General features: G+C 40.0%; 1 protein-coding gene across 1 annotated transcript in view; it reads right to left on the bottom strand.

Moving 5' to 3' along the window:
* Window positions 1-1,005: 1,005 nt before the first annotated feature.
* The window catches only part of LOC311044163 (H-2 class II histocompatibility antigen, E-S beta chain-like), a gene marked incomplete at its 3' end in the record, with an annotated part of 44,637 nt that continues 28,514 nt past the window's right edge, over window positions 1,006-17,128 (bottom strand). Inside the window, exons 3-7 of the mRNA XM_084055582.1 lie at window positions 15,874-16,146; window positions 15,205-15,424; window positions 14,867-14,934; window positions 7,172-7,256; window positions 1,006-1,045 (exon numbers count right to left, since the gene is read on the bottom strand). Coding sequence (XP_083911708.1) covers window positions 1,006-1,045; window positions 7,172-7,256; window positions 14,867-14,934; window positions 15,205-15,424; window positions 15,874-16,146 — 686 coding nt within the window. The remainder of the gene's footprint in view (window positions 1,046-7,171; window positions 7,257-14,866; window positions 14,935-15,204; window positions 15,425-15,873; window positions 16,147-17,128) is intronic.

The raw sequence follows: 17,128 nt of genomic DNA, 5'->3' as shown, positions 1-17,128 counted from the left end.
AAATGGCCGCCACTGCTATGCCCTATAGAGTGTGTGTTAACAGTAACGGGTCTAGCTGTCTCTCCAATGTTCAGGTCGGAATACCAATTTTGTGTGTGTATTTTCATTTGTGTGTGTGTGTGTGTGTGTGTGTGTGTGTGTGTGTGTGTGTGTGTGTGTGTGTGTGTGTGTGTGTGTGTGTGTGTGTGTGTGTGTGTGTGTGTGTGTGTGTGTGTGTGTGTTTGTGTGTGTGTGTGCGCGTGCGTGTGTGCTGCCTTATCTCATTGTATGCTAATGTCTGTTTATATTGCATTGTTCCGTTTGTGTCATTACAGTACTTGACATGGTCATGTTAAATGTGAAATTGAAAGGTCCGATTCTCAGTTTTATATAATGTGTTCATATAATTAATGCATAAATGTTCATTTCTACTGTGCTTGGTACTGAGAGGAGGACAGAACTAAGGGCCAATACTGAATGGTCTATTATTGTAAGTTACAGATGTTGACATTCCACGGCTATCTTATAGTGTCTCCAGCCCTTGGAGGCACAGCTCTCTGCTCCCACTGAAGTCTCAAATACGCTCTAATCTATTACATTTAGTACCTATTACTCGTATCCTAATACTTTTGAGTACTTCCTAAGCCCTGCCTCCTGCTTAACTGTTTCTCCTTCTCATGTTGCTGTATATATAACCAATGTAAAAGTATTTGTACTCCAGAAAATGATTCAGGTAAAGCTGGACATTGGCTCCTTGGTACCAAGTAAAATATGACGGAGATCTCCGACTGTGTCTGTGGCTATCTTATTCCAATGTGTGATCTGAGCCTAAGGTGTTTGTAAAATGATAAAGCAATCTATCATTACAATGGTCCCTCGAGCCTGGATGTCAGAGCTGTTCCAAGAAGAGTAAGAAGGAAGACGACGCTGGAAAAGTCTGCAAGCAGCCAGGACCCGGATCCTGCAAAAATCCTGGAGCGTGAATTCGATCCAGGTCGGCGGTCAAATCAGTCTAACATCTGTTCTTCAAGGAACGGCCGACGGCATTTGAACGCTGATCACACAACTATAAGATAGCACGTAAGTGAGACACAAAAGTTGTCTATCTATGTGTATATAGACATTGTTTATCTGCGTGCATATAAACATGAACCTAAGCACTGTAGGCAGTGAAAGCTTAGCGTATGTTGCTATGTTTTAGAAGCAACAAGAGTGATTTATTTCCTGCAAATTGTATACTGTGGAGTGAGTGAAATCACAGAGGTTGGGTACTCACTAGAATCCGCGGGATCTTTTATATGATCCGTGAATTTCTAAGTGTGATCCGTTTGTGAAACTGAATGTGTTTATATTGTTTTGTGCTTAATATTACTAAAAGTTAAATCACAGAAATTGTCAGAAACCGCGTCATCATTATGTGTGACACATTTAAGTTGTCTCTATAAGTGTGCCGAAGCACTAAGTGAGTTAACCGGTCTAACAATTCTCTCTCCGATCCTCAATACCGTGAGCACCTTTCTGGATCTATCAGCTAGAGATAACCCACATCTAAACTTGGGTGTCTCGGTGAGAAAGCCGTTGGGAAAGTGGTGATAGTGTATATTAAGATGTGTTATTAAGGAATGTGTGAAGTGCGATTCAACCAGTATACAGCAGTGTAAATAACGCTCGAAATAAGTATGAATGATAATCACGGTGGTTGAGAGACGAGGTCTGTTTGGGACAGTCGCGTGGACTGGTGATTTCTGTATGAATCTATGAATGAGAGTACAGTGAATGTGTGTGGGGATCCCCAGGGAATATGTGTATGTTCCTGTAGAAGCCTATGAGAGATTGTGAGGAATGTTCAGTGGAATATATGTGAATGAGAGAGAGAGAGAGAGACTAAGTGCGTGATTTAGAAAGTTATACAGACTGTTTAAAGACTAATGAGTGGATCTGCCTCTCTTTGTGTGACTGTGAATGAATAAGATTTTCAGTGTCTGTGTATGTCCTCACGAGTATAGGAATACAAGTGAATGTGTGTGTGTGTGAGGGCTGCATGTGTGTGCCGAGCAGAGAGAGATAGCGACTGCTTGAGAGTGTGGAAAAGTAACTGAGTACATTTACTCAGATACTGTACTCAAGCGTGCGTGTATGCAAGATGGGAGAGAAAGCCCCTTACCTGTTTACAGTAGCCAGTCTAAAGCAAAGTTTTATGCATGAATAAAAGCCCCAAATCGTATTACATTCATAATTAGACTTCCCAGGGAGCAGTGTTGTTGGAAAATAGATATAAATATACAAGCCACACATATATCTATTTCCTTTTTAATCGTTGCAAATGGCATACTGGTCTCCTCGCAGTACCCCTAATCGTAGGCAAATATTAGCGCGCTCTCAGGCGTGGACAATGCCCAGCACCGGGATGCGATATGCAGGTCCTCCGGTGCGTGATTATTCGGTCCCTTTCAAGCATGCAGGATATGACAAGAGATCATGGGCATTTAATCGACATCTACCCATCCTATTAATGGGAGACAGCAATTTGGCTAGAATACCGAGTATTCCTTATTTTAACATGCAAGTCGAAAGTTTCGCGGGAGGGAATTTTCATAATGTATGTGAAATGATCAAGAGGTCCCATAGAGATGTACATGCAGAGATACTGGTCTTATCTTTAGGCATTAATAGTAAAGACCAACCAGATCTGCTACGTAATAATGCACTGTTGGACGCTTTACATCTCAGTGCCAGGGAAACGTTTCCAAATGCAATCATCTATATGCCCTTGCTAAATTATTCCACATCACTGAGTTGGCTACAGCAAGAAAGTCTCTTATCCCTTAATGTGTTCATCGAAACAAACTATCGGCACCTGACACCAATCCCAGCGCGTGATTTTCAGACAGTGGGAGATCATGTACATTGGACTCCAAATACCGCTATGAGTATACTTAATCACTGGGCGTTACAGCTTCAGATGTAGATTACTGTATAAATCAGTCTCAAGAGTGTGAGTGTGAAAGTGACTGAGTACATTTACTCAAGTACTGTACTTAAGTATCACATACATGTGTGGGGAAGAAGTGACAGAATGGTGACTGAGCAAATGAGTAACTCCCAGAGAGTAAAAGTATTTTTGTGGTTGGTATGAATGAGTTACAGCGAACAGTTGAAATGAGTGTATGTTGGAAAGTAATTGAGTACATTTACTCAAGTACTGTACTTAAATGCCAACCAATAGGGTTGCTGTGTGGTACTGTGTGTGTGGGTGTTTAGAGGAGTCTGTGTGCACGTGTGTATGTGCACGTGTGTGTGCGGGCTGTGTGCTAACAGAGCGAGACAGAAAGACAGTGATGAAGTAAAAAAAAAAAAAAAAAAAAAAAAAAAAAAACATCACAAAAGGCCATAAGTTCTAGTGATATTTAGGAGCCCTTATCAGTGAAGTTTGTGCAGTTAAAGCTATTAACCTGCTCCCATATAAGGCCCATTTTTCTGTTACAAGCCCTTTGTCTAAACTCAAATGTTAAAGATGTGTTATGACTTCTGTTCTGTTGCGGTGACATTACATTGAATTAAGGCCTGTGGGTGGTTTACTCTGGAAGAGTGATCAAAGTAACATGGGCCTTTGCTTAATGATATTGAGCTCATTGCGGTAGAATATGAAGTTTTTAGTAAATTAGCGAAGCGAAGTGAACCTTAAGTATTAAGAGGGATTAGTTCCAAGTACCCCAAGCTAGGAATGTGCACTGCAGGGTCAAGGGGCATTACTGTCCAGAGAAGAAGCGTAGAGGTTTGTGTGTCGTGTCCTGGAGTGTGGGTTGGGGTTGCAAGCTACTGCAGGGCTGCAAGTCTGAATCCGCTGTGCCATGGAGTGGCTCACAAACTTTAAGTTTATTAAAACTGTATTCAATCAATATTTTTGTTTTGATTAAAATTGAGTCAAATGGCAGGCAGTTCTATTTTTGAAAGTGACATTTGTGTCGTAACTAGCAATGGAAATCTTTTTCCAAAAGATGACAGATCTACAAGCTGTAGACCAGTTGTTGATTTTAAGAAATACTCAATAATGAAAAGTACCTTAAGTATTAGTTGAAGACTTATTTGAAGTCAAGGCTGTGTCCAAGCCCTTTAGTTACAGAACATTTAAAGGGCAAAGGTTGTTTTCTTCATGTAGATAGGGACTAAACCCTGGTTCTTTTCTGTTTTTGTTGTTGATTCCACAAAGTCATGATTAAGAAAAAGGTGTCTTTCTGTATTCATTCACTACTATGAAATCCCCCGTTGTTGTTATTTTTGTTAAAAGATTAGTGACACTTCGTCCAAGTTTGAGAATTAGTAATATTCATAGGTTTGGCCCTTTCCCTCTTCACAAGTAAGAAGCTGCCATGTTTCTAAAAGCATTTAGTCACTTTGACTGAAAAGTATTTCTACTCAAGTGAGGAGTATATCATGTGAAGGCATTCTAATCTCAGCCTGCAAGCTGTTATGACGAGAGCAGTGACTCCCACGTTCCAAGCCCATGGGAATGCTTAAAAAAAAAAAAAAAAAAAAAAAAAAAAAAATAGTAAAGGAAGCGAGTTCAGTTCTCATGGAACTTATCTTTCATTTGTTGTGTCTTGATACTAGTGTGCCACAGGCCCCATTTCTCACTTAGCAGTGTTCTAAGTAAAGTTGTGAATCATTATAAGTAGCGGTTTTTAAGTAATTAATTGTATATTGAATCATGACCATAAGTTATGGCCATGGTTCAAACAGGAGGGAGTGACACTGAGTTAAGAAGTATTAATAGTAGTATTAATAGTAATTAAAGACACATTCACAACATATTCAAACTTATATTTTAAAAATTCTGGTAAAAGCCATACACTGTAAAAATGAATTTGGAGACGTTACAAAAAGTCAAAAGAACTAGTAATCTGCCAAGATTTCTTTGTCTTCCACAGGTACCACGGACTGAAGCCTGGTGATCTGGTGCTGATAAGATAGCTGATAAGGTCGCCAAGCCAAGCGGGAGCCTCCATACTGGAGGATTTATGTCCTGCTGAGAAGCCGTTTCTGAGTCCTGGTCTGAGTCAACTGCCATAAAGATCAAGGAGTGAGATAAAACAGTGTGTACGTGGACTCACAAAAGTCACACAACCTGGTGCGGACACTGTCGAACATTAAGCGATGAGGTAGCACCCAACGGAAAGATGGGGCCTAGCTTTTAAAGCTGGGTCAGATCTAAGGTTGGAAGAAGATTCTTACCCCCACTCACAAATCCTTGTTGCACTTAGAAAGAACAATGAAACACCAGTGGACTTCGGTTGTGGTTTTTAATTTTATAGTTTCCATGTTTCTTATAGTTTCTATGTTATTGTATATTTTTCTATGTATCTTTTGTCTCTATTATTAAAAGTTAAGCAGGGGAAGGCTAATTGCTAAGATAATTATGATTGTTATGTTGCAGATATATGTGTTCCATATCCTACATTTCCTGTTGCTGTTAACTGGTAGTAAGTAAATGCCTAGAATCGAAAGTCGCTGGTGAGCCTTGGGACAACAACACTCTGATTTACATGCATAAAAATGCTACCAATGCTATTTGCCGTGCAAAACGTATGATCAGTTTTAAGCACATAAATAAGAGCTTTTATGTCACTCTGAAGCGGACTAAGTATGAAGTGTGATAAATGTAATATCATGGAGCGAGATGGAAAATGCCAACTGGTGTGAATGTGTTAGTGTGGAATGAGGGCGCATTTAAGACAACCTCCGAAGGGAGGGGCGGGATAACCGACCAAACGGTCATCATCTCGGCTAAGCCACACCCTAACATGCCATCAAACCCTCTCCGAAGCCACATACTAATGATGCCATCAAAACACCGTGACCCCACTGGGGATCCAGTGGTCCTGGTGAGAAGTACTTTTCGAACAAGTACCTGTTGTGTTTACATTTCAGATGACATTAATGCTAAGGAGGCCAATAACGCGATGTCCAATCTACGTGCCCTTCAGAAAGCTATGAATGGTAACATCACCATAAGGGGTGGTTTTTCTTGGTTAATGGGAGGGGGTTGGATTCAAGCTCTGTGCAAATTTGAAACAATGGTACTCTGTGCTTTGGTGCTGTTTCGCGTGTTATCGGTCTGTGTGATCCTGAAACGCATGGTTGCGGACGTTCGCCTTTATGATGAGAATGACACAGACATCTAAGTGCTCTGTTAATATTTGAAAATGAATTGTCAGTTCATAATGGTCAAATTAATGATACAAACGGTTGAAGGTTATTAAGTGTTACAACCACTGCTCACAAGAAAGCCACACATTTTGAGAGTGATAATGTCCTTTTTCCTATCCGTGGGTTTTTTCAGCATTATCTACAATCGTTTATATCATTATTGATCAGGATCAATTGACATTCTAATAGTCTCATCATGTGCCCTGATAACAGCTTTGTGCTATGCTCTGTATGACAAAGTGCGACAAGCGGATAGCTTAAGTACCAAGGCCACTGAAAGCGAAAGAGGCAAGTGATTAATGAAATCCTGATATGATGTCCATTTTGAAAATGTGAAAACAAGAAGAATATGTATATTAATTATTGATCAAAAGGAGGGAAATGAAAGGTCCGATTCTCAGTTTTATATAATGTGTTCATATAATTAATGCATAAATGTTCATTTCTACTGTGCTTGGTACTGAGAGGAGGACAGAACTAAGGGCCAATACTGAATGGTCTATTATTGTAAGTTACAGATGTTGACATTCCACGGCTATCTTATAGTGTCTCCAGCCCTTGGAGGCACAGCTCTCTGCTCCCACTGAAGTCTCAAATACGCTCTAATCTATTACATTTAGTACCTATTACTCGTATCCTAATACTTTTGAGTACTTCCTAAGCCCTGCCTCCTGCTTAACTGTTTCTCCTTCTCATGTTGCTGTATATATAACCAATGTAAAAGTATTTGTACTCCAGAAAATGATTCAGGTAAAGCTGGACATTGGCTCCTTGGTACCAAGTAAAATATGACGGAGATCTCCGACTGTGTCTGTGTCTATCTTATTCCAATGTGTGATCTGAAGCCCTGAGGTGATGTGCCAAATGATAGTTTTATGATTACACTCTATCAGAAATACATACAGTTTCAGTTGAATTGAGTTGTTACTATGAAGTAAAACAGTAATCAGTATTATTGAGCTTTCTACCAGATTACATTTGGTACCTGATCTGCCCATACTCGTTCCCCACAGAGGTCGTTACAGAGAACCATGTCCAAACCCCCGTGTGAACTTCTCCATGAACCAGCTCTGAAATTAAAGACATTTCATGCACTGGAACAGGAAACACAAACATCCTCATTCCTTGAAACTAAAGGCTCTCCCTGTATCAATTTCAGGTGTAAAAGGTAACACAGACTCTGGTACTAAAGAATCTAATGATCCACAGTCGATGTGGTGTGTGTGTTTGTGTGTGTGTGTGTGTGTGTGTGTGTGTGTGTGTGTGTGTGTGTGTGTGTGTGTGTGTGTGTGTGTGTGTGTGTGTGTGTGTGAGTGTGTGTGTGTGTGTGTGTGTGTGTGTGTGTGTGTGTGTGTGTGTGTGTGTGTGTGTGTGTGTGTGTGTGTGTGTGTGTGCGCGCGCGCGCGCGGGTGCGTGCGTGCGTGTTTGAGTGTGTTGGTGGTTTGTTATGGAAAATGAAGAAACTAAAGTCAACTTAAAAAGCTACACTTTATACTTATTGCAGTGAGACTCTTCCTCAGTATATAATGTATCTGCTGCACATACAACCCCCCAAAATACTGGGGACCCCCCAAAATAATCATCTTTGAACTGGGGAATTTTGGCCTCTTTCCTAATTCAATTATTTGACAATTTGTCCAATATTTTTTACCAGTTTTTATAGTATAGTTTGTTGATTACTTTTAATGCAGTAATGCTCTTTTTTAATTTCATATTTTTTTTAAAAGGTATTAAAAAGGTATTAAAAGTCCTTAAATTGTCCCTTTACTGTCACCTTTGCCCAAAAATAGCCCATCTACAAGGCGGCGCGTTGGTCTTGTAGATCTGCTGTTTTCGGGAATAGTGTTCTTAGCACACACCAACCCTCTCTAGACTCTAGTTGTAGAAAAGAGTCATACTAGACAGCAACCCTCCCCCTGGCCTATTCCCATGGATTGGCTCCACCCACTTCACCTGCTCTCACTCACTCTCAAACCCTAACCACACCTGTCCTAACTCACTCCTCATTAGAGGCCTGCTATAAATACTGCTTGAGTGCCTGTCCCTCCAGTTATTGTTTGTCAGCAGCAACAACTCCTCTGTCCTGGTCTGGAGTCTCAGCAGGCCTTGGTTATGCATCATTGAAGTGAGTTCTGTGGACAATTTGTGAATCTTATGTTGCATTATATTGCCTTGTGATAAATGTAATTAATGTTAGTTCACCTGCTTGCCTTGAAAACTTAAGAGGGGATTGTGTGTAATGTGCAGCTAGTGCACATAATGTACTTAGCAAGGAAATGCAGTAAGTTAACTTAGAGAATATTGTGCAATGTGTTTGGTGTTTAGTGCTCTGGTGTATTAGTGGTAGGCCTACCCACTCATTCTTTAGAGTGCTACTCATCATTGTCCTAATTGTTGTTCATTGTTTATGTGTTTTGTATAATAATGATGTGTTAATGTTTTTCATAGTAAAACATCATAACCGTGAAGCCTCATCACCTCCTTGCTCATTACCAAATGCTCATGTGTGCAATGGAAAATAAATGGCTTTAACGGAACTCAGTTGTCATGCATTGTGACCGATGTACCATGGTGATGTTCAATACCCTGTGAACCAATACCACAACTATCTTCTACTAGTAAAACCTGTACCATGGTGATGTTCAATACCCTGTGAACCAATACCACAACTATCTTCTACTAGTAAAACCTGTACCATGGTGATGTTCAATACCCTGTGAACCAATACCACAACTATCTTCTACTAGTAAAACCTGTACCATGGTGATGTTCAATACCCTGTGAACCAATACCACAACTATCTTCTACTAGTAAAACCTGGACCTGAGGTGGTCTCTGTACTTGGACTGTTTTGTGTCCTCTCTCTACACCAAGGGCCATATCTTGCCGTTGCCTTAACCCATTAAAGCAGGGCACGCATCTGTGTCCTTTTTAGATTTATTTGGGCTATAGCAGATATACAAGCTCATACAAGCACTCCGTGCCGCGCTATGAGCTTGTATATCTGCTAATTTGTTTTTAAAAAGTGAAAATGTGTGTAAATCTTTGAAAATATATATATTTTTTTTAAATGAAACATGTGTTAGGGTGCGCTCCCACCGCACTTTTATTTTACCTCTGGGGCAGAATCTGTCAATGCAAATGCGTGGATTCCTGGTCTTGCGGATTTTTTCCAAGAATCCGCGCATTTGCATTGACAAAGCATTGGCAGATTCTGCCCCAGAGGTAAAATAAAAGTGCGGTGGGAGCGCACCCTAACTCAAATCTTTGCTTCTGGGGGATTCTACAAATGTCTTCTAAATCCTAACAGTTTTTTGAAAAAGGTTGATGTTACTATAATCAGTGGTTCTCAAACCTTTTCATTTCAAGGACCCCCAACATGTATTTGGGTCCCCCATCTCAAAATGTTTTGTTCCAGGGACCCCCCCCCCCCACCCAGAAGTTGTAACGGAGTTAAAAAAAATGTTTGCTTTAAAAAATATCTATTCAAAGATTTGCACACATTTTCACGACTTTTCCAAAAATAGCAGATCTACAAGCTCATAGCCGCGCTATGAGCTTGTAGATCTGAGCTTTCCCTATTTCCATGGGAACCCCTGTATGTTTTACGTCATTCAAGTATTTTTTTAATTGTATTAAATATCTTTTCAGCATAAAGGCCCTGTAAAGGCAGCCCAACAACAAATAATTGTATTAAATATATTTTCAGCATAAAGGCCCTGTAAAGGCAGCCCAACAACAAATAATTGTATTAAATATCTTTTCAGCATAAAGGCCCTGTAAAGGCAGAAGAACAACAAATAATGTCCAGTGAGGGATATGGTGTGAAGCTTTTCCAACGCGTGGTGTTGACAGTAACTCAGGTCTTCTCTTTGAGTGCATTTAAAATGTTTATTTTGAAGCAGGATGATAACCGCATAAACAAAGCCGGGTGTTTAATGGAAAACTAAACAACTAACTGTGGTAAGAAAATAAACCCAAAATAACTCAAAACAAACTGAAAACAAACAGAAACACGCACGGTTGAAAAACTGTATGGTTTCCCTCTGTGATTCCCTAATGATGTGCACCTGTGACACCCCCACATAGGCTGAGCCCCCAGATAGGCTGAAGCCACGCCTACTGTATGCCCAGGTCAATCAGTAATGTCACAGCACCTTCACAATATCACAGCAACTTCAGACACCTAGTAAACCACAATCACATTGGCTGCAACAGGCCCTTCAACAGGGTTCAGAGGAACACAAAAAAACACAAACCAGGTAGGCGGTCATAACAGGAAGCCCTGTCAGGCATTCACGTCTACTACATTTTAATAGTTGTCCACTTGTTTAAAGGACACGTTTGTGAAAAAAGGTTGATGATGTCATCATTGCGCTGCTGTTATGACTATTTAAAAGGTTGATGATGTCATCATTGTGCTGCTGTTATGACTATTTAAAAGCTGAATGAACACATGTATTTCCTCCTCTCTCCACCAGGGGCAGCGATGACTCACTGCTTCTCTGAAAACACACCCAGGTGTTCTGTGAAAAGACAATAAACCAATAAGAATCAGAATGTATTAACTGTGTGAACATGTTAACACTTTAGAACAACCTTCCCTTATAATAGTACATGAATCATTTCTAAAGTATTAGTTAATGTATTATTCATAACTTGTTAAATGTGTGGTAGTATTTAATGATTTAAAACTATGCTAGTTAATAGATCATGAACAAATCTCCCTGGAGCTTGTTCAGAAAGCTACGGCTCGTCTGGTGTTCAACCGCCCCAAGTTCTCCCACACAACCATCCTTCTCCGTTCTCTACACTGGCTCCCCGTAGCGGCTCGCATCCAGTTTAAAACCCTGGTGCTAGCCTATAGGGCAGTGAAAGGAACAGCTCCTTCTTACCTCCAGGCTATGGTCGATGCTTACACCCCTGCCCGACCACTGTGGTCTGCCACCTCGGGGCGACTGATTGCCTCGTCGCTCAAGGGTCCTTCTGGCCGATCTACACGGTCACAACTATTTTCTGTTCTGGCCACACAGTGGTGGAATGAACTCCCCACTGATGTCAGGACAGCAGAGTCACTGATGTCAGGACAGCAGAGTCACTGATGTCAGGACAGCAGAGTCACTGCCCATCTTTCGCCGCAGACTGAAAACCCACCTCAAACACTACCCTTCCTCTTTGCCTTGCCTGCTTGTTGTACGAACTCTTGTTTTATTATTGTATTGTTTTATTGGATCTTGTTTAGTCGATACACTTATTTGTTTTAGCTCTTGCTCATTTGATTTTGCTATTTGTCTCATCTGTTTAAGAAAGTAGGTAGCTGATATATTGCACTTTTACCTTAGTGCTAGGTATACTCTTAGTTGCTTGTTTTAGCAGAAAATGCACTTAGGACTTCTGGTGATTAGTAGTTTCGTTCCCTACCTATGTTGAATGCACTTTTATTATGTCGCTTTGGATAAAAGTGTCTGCTAAATGACGAATGGAATGGAAGGGCAGCTCAGTTGGTAGAACACTCTTTGGACCACAAGGTTTTGTCTTTGATCCTGTTAGTGATGGAATGATCAGTGTTTTCAATTAACTGAATCATTGTGTTCAGTTCACTGAAATGTTGTGTTCAATGAACTGAATAATGGACCCTTCGCTAAGCCCCACCCACTCCACTCTGTGACTGGTGGTGCGGAGTTAGTCACACCCAGGCCTGGCAGCGCCTGGCAAACTTTGCTTCTCACCCATTGACTTGCATGTTAAATGACGGCTTTTCCCCTTAAAAATAATCCATCATTTCAGTAGCAAGAGCTTCAAAATCTCTTCTAAATCTAGTCAACAAGGCCTGCAGTAGGCTATGCACTGGACAAATGTGCATGACATTATTTCAATAAACTAAAAACACAGGAAATGTTAGAGGGAGTAATAGCCATGGATACACGACGGTCGACTGTCTCGACCGTCATGGATGAACTTCAACCTGGTGTTTGCACTGTCTCCATTTACGGCCCATACATCTACAAAAACGTTCATATTTCAAATATAAAGTGCTTATCCCATGGCCACGGATGTTACATTTATGTACGGGTTCTCAAAAGTACCCGTATCATCCGTATTGTTCAATAAAAAGCATTTTAATCTGATCGGTGGCCATTTTCTCCATATGCGTTCAACTGAGCGACCCTATCGGTTGGTAGGTGTATTGCACGCTGATACATTATAACTCTATGAGAAAATTAAAATGCTTTTTATTGAACAACACAGAATATACGGGTACTTTTGAGAGTCCCGTGCATAATTTTAACATCCGTGGCCATAGCATAAGCAATTTATATTTTGAAATCTGAACGTTTATATAGATGTACGGACCGTAAATGGAGAAAGTGCAAACACCAGGTTGAAGTTGATCCATGACTGTAACAGGAGTTTTCATGTACCGCAGGGTAAGACTACAGTAGCAGTTAATAAATAGACGAACAAATGAATGAATATACTTTAACGTGCGGAATTCGAAACAGGCAGCACTGGGATTCTGAATTGTGTTACGATTACGGTGATTATTATCATTGACATCACCTGGGCGAGTGAGTCTTGTAACTTTCCCAACGTTAAGCTGTGTTCAACAACTCAGGCACAGCCATAGCCTTCCAGTTTAAGCGCAGATTTCAGCTTGGGAAGAGAACCCTCCAGTTGTGGATAAGTGGAATCTGTTGCTGGTTCATAGTCACCATTGCGTTATCGTGGTATTCCTGTTCTTGCTATTATGTTGCAAATGATTGTGTGTGTGTGTGTGTGTGTGTGTGTGTGTGTGTGTGTGTGTGTGCGGGCGAAATAACATTGACAGCTATGGCAGGTGACGAAAGTTTGCCAGACCTGTGCCAGGCTAACAGCGGTTGCTAAGCTGGCATTGGACAATCGCTTTTGGGGTGGGGTTTAGCGAAGGGTCCATTGGGTTCAGTTCACTGAAATGTTGTGTTCAATGAACTGAATCATTGGGTTCAGTTCACTGAAATGTTGTGTTCAATGAACTGAATCATTGGGTTCAGTTCACTGAAATGTTGTGTTCAGCTGACATGGATCGCTCATGAAAGCCAAAATGTCTTGTTTCAAATGAGATCCCCACGTACTCAATTCATGGAGACATCAATCCTCATGGTCCAAACTACACAGTTTACCAAGAGGACCCCCCCCCCATCTGACCACATTGTCATCAGTGTTGTCTGATACAACAAACCATTTGATTATTCAATTTGATTATTAGATTCATTATTATGATAAAGGAAGCAGAAGACACATGATAATGTGGATTCAAGCGACCAGGATGGTTTACCAGGCTAGTTGTTTCACTTCTTACACAAGCATGTTGTTTTGTGTATGTTTTATACTTTTATACACTTTTATACATAAAACAAAAAAACAAAGTTTGGTAAAAAGGAAGAGGAAGTGAACCTGGGTGTGTGGGAGGAGTCTAAAGATTGTCATTGGTTGTCGGCACCAGAATACGACCTGATAGAAGAAGAAGAGAGACAGTTAAAACACACACATAAATAAATCCTATGTTTGTGTGTATTTCTCCATACAATGCATAAATGTACACACAATAACACAATAACAGTCAACATGTTAATGAAATATCTTAGTTAAACATGTTGAAACATGTTAATTAAACATGTTAATTAACATGTTGATTAAACATGTTAATTAACATGTTGATTAAACATGCTAATCACCTCGTTTCTTCCACTGGAAGTAGATGAATCCAGACAGGAACATAACCAGACCCAGAACCAGACCTGATGCTCCCATGGCCACCTTGTTCTTCACTGACTCTGACATGGAGAAATCTAACAATACAAATATTATATTATATTACATTACATTATTACAGTAGCTTAAAACACCTTGTTCTTCACTGACTCTGGCATGGAATCATCAGTGTCAATTTATATTTGAGCTATAAGCATTATTTCCACTGATATTATAGCAACAATAGTTTTTCAGAAACATTAAGACATTTGTTGAGACGTTTGACAGTTACAAATGTTCACTTTAAAAAAGTATACATTCAAAGATTTGCAAAAATGTTCACAATTGTTCTAAAATAGCAGATCTACAAGCTCGTAGCGTGGCACCAAGGGCTGCCAATGTCTGCCAATCTTAGGGCAGACACTCTAACCACGAGACCATTACCATTGATATTAATGCAGCATTTATATAAGACCAGTTCCATCTCTCAGGACTGTTCTCATACTTTACTTTACTTTCAGCTCCTTCACTCCAGCAGCTTCTGACCCTGATGTGTAAATTCTATAAATTCTATAAATGTCTTTGTATCTGCAGCCATTAGTAAACACAGATGATGGACCTCATCTAGACATGACACTTAAGCTCTAAGTAGGTGAGGCTCTTGTCATGACCTTCTTATTAGAATGCTTACTTTTTTTTAGGATGTTTTAATGTATTTGTATTGATTTTTATTTCTGGTGTCTGTATTATTGTGTCTTGTTTTTAATTGGGTTGCTGTGTTTCCTTTCTGCAAAACAAATGTATCTTCGGGTTCAAAAAGAGAAGAATCCTTGAACCCTTAAAACAGAGTGTAGTGTAACAGTAGTAGATTGCATTAAATTACATTAGAGTAGGCCTACAGTAGATTACAGTAGATTACAGTAGAGTACATTAGATTACAGTAACTGACCCCAGTCCATCTTGATAGGCGCGGTCAGGCTGGGATGTTCCACCATGCATGTGATCTTCTCTCCTGATCTGTAACACACACACACACACACACACACACACACACACACACACACACACACACACACACACACACACACACAATTTGTTCTGTTAGTCTGTTAGGTGTGTACCTGGGTGTGTACTCCAGGTAGGAGTGGTACTGGTAGTACCAGTAGAGGTGTGTATTTCTATGTATAGGTGTCTGTTAGGTGTGTACCTGGGTGTGTACTCCAGGTAGGAGTGGTACTGGTAGTACCAGTAGAGGTGTGTATTTATAGGTGTCTGTTAGGTGTGTACCTGGGTGTGTACTCCAGGTAGGAGTGGTACTGGTAGTACCAGTCTCCATCAGACAGATCATCGGCATAGGAGAGACCAGAGGTCAAAGGTTCTTGACCTCTCCACCAGGTCACCAGGATCACTTTAGGATAGAAGTCGTAGCTGCTGCACCTCAGCATGTGAGTGTGTTCACCACGACGAGGGGGAGTCTCTGACTTCAGTCTCACTTTGGGCTCCACTCCTAAAAAAGATGATGATGATTATTATTATTATCATTATTATTATTATTATTGTATACCATAATAGCTCATAGTATACCATACTAGCTCATAGCGCGGCACCGAGTGCCGCGCTATGAGCTAGTAGATCTGCAATGTTTTTAAAAATCGTGAAAATGTGTGCAAATCTTTAAATATATATATTTTTTAAAGCTAACATTTGTCAAAAAAGTTGTTCCAGGGACCCCCAGAAGCAAAGATTCGAGTTACAAATGTTCACTTTAAAAATATATTTATTACAATTTTCACGATTTTTCAAAAATAGCATATCTACAAGCTCATAGCACGGCACTCGGTGCCCGCTATGAGCTTTTATATCTGCTTTGAATAGAATGATAGAATGATTTATTACGATGTCATGTTATAGTTTATGAGGTGATGAGTGTTGAGTGCTGCTCTGAGATCAGCTCACCTCTCTTGTTCAGAACAGAGGAGTAGTAGAGCTCAATGTTGTGTTTGCAGAATGTCTCTCGTTCTGCTCTCCATGCAGCCAGTTGTGTAGGATCTTTATTCATGCGCTCTGCGTTCTTCACACCAAACTCAGTGTATCCAACCCACTGATCTACTCTACTGTCCCACCTGAGGATCTCATCACCATCGAAATTCACTGAGGATATGTACTGTATGTCCTTCAGCTCACTGGAGTTAAACACACAGGGGGAAGCCACATAGAACACATATCCATCTGGAAATAGACAATTAAAAATGTCATTAATGTTCAGTTTTATTATCATCTGTATAATATCAACACTAGGCTAACTGCCCCCCATGGGCCAAATATGTCACTACATAAAGTCTAAAATAGGTTCAGGATGTGAAATCTGGCATTAAAATGTTTTCAATATCTTAAATACAATGTAATTGAGCTAACAGTTAAGTGTTGTTTCACTATTTATCCAGTTTTCTACAGTGGCTGAGTAAACAAGGACTCTGTCTGTCTGTCTGTCTGTCTGTCTGTCTGTCTGTCTGTCTGTCTGTCTGTCTTTCTGTCTGTCTGTCTGTCTGTCTGTCTGTCAGACTCCATCATGTATTTCCAGGATAACAGAGATAACACTCACAGAAAGGTTGTTATTTTGAGAGAGACATGAAATATCACAATATGAATACATTTTGACATGTTTAATTTTGATGGTAACTGTTTTAACTGGATTTGATATGATTCATGTATTTTAATTGAAAATCCAAATAAAGACATTAAAGTGTGTGTGTGTGTGTGTGTGTGTGTGTGTGTGTGTGTGTGTGTGTGTGTGTGTGTGTGTGTGTGTGTGTGTGCCGTGCTATGGTCAGCAAGCTTGTAGACCTGCTATTTTTGAAAAATCATGAAAGTTTGCGCAAATCTTTGGATATATATTTTTTTAAAGCAAACATTTGTAACTCAAATCTTTGATTCTGGGGATTCTACAAATGTCTTCTAAATCCTAACAGTAAAAAAAAAAAAGAACGTATGTTGCTATAATATCTGTGGTTCTCAAACTTTTTTCATGTTTTTTTTTTTTCAAAGATAGCAGATATACAAGCTCATAGCGCAGCACTCGGTGCCGCGCTATGAGCCTGTATATCAGCTATTTTTGAACACCCAAATAAATGTAAAATGACAGATATGTGTTCCTGGATTGAATGGGTTAAACATTTTCATTCATGTTAAATATATTCAACAGTTTTAATAA

Source organism: Gymnoscopelus microlampas, assembly GCF_963454915.1.
Source record: "Gymnoscopelus microlampas genome assembly, chromosome: 4".
In the NCBI taxonomy this organism is placed as follows: domain Eukaryota; kingdom Metazoa; phylum Chordata; class Actinopteri; order Myctophiformes; family Myctophidae; genus Gymnoscopelus; species Gymnoscopelus microlampas.
Note: the sequence above shows the minus strand (reverse complement) of the source record. Positions and strands in the feature narration are given on the sequence as shown.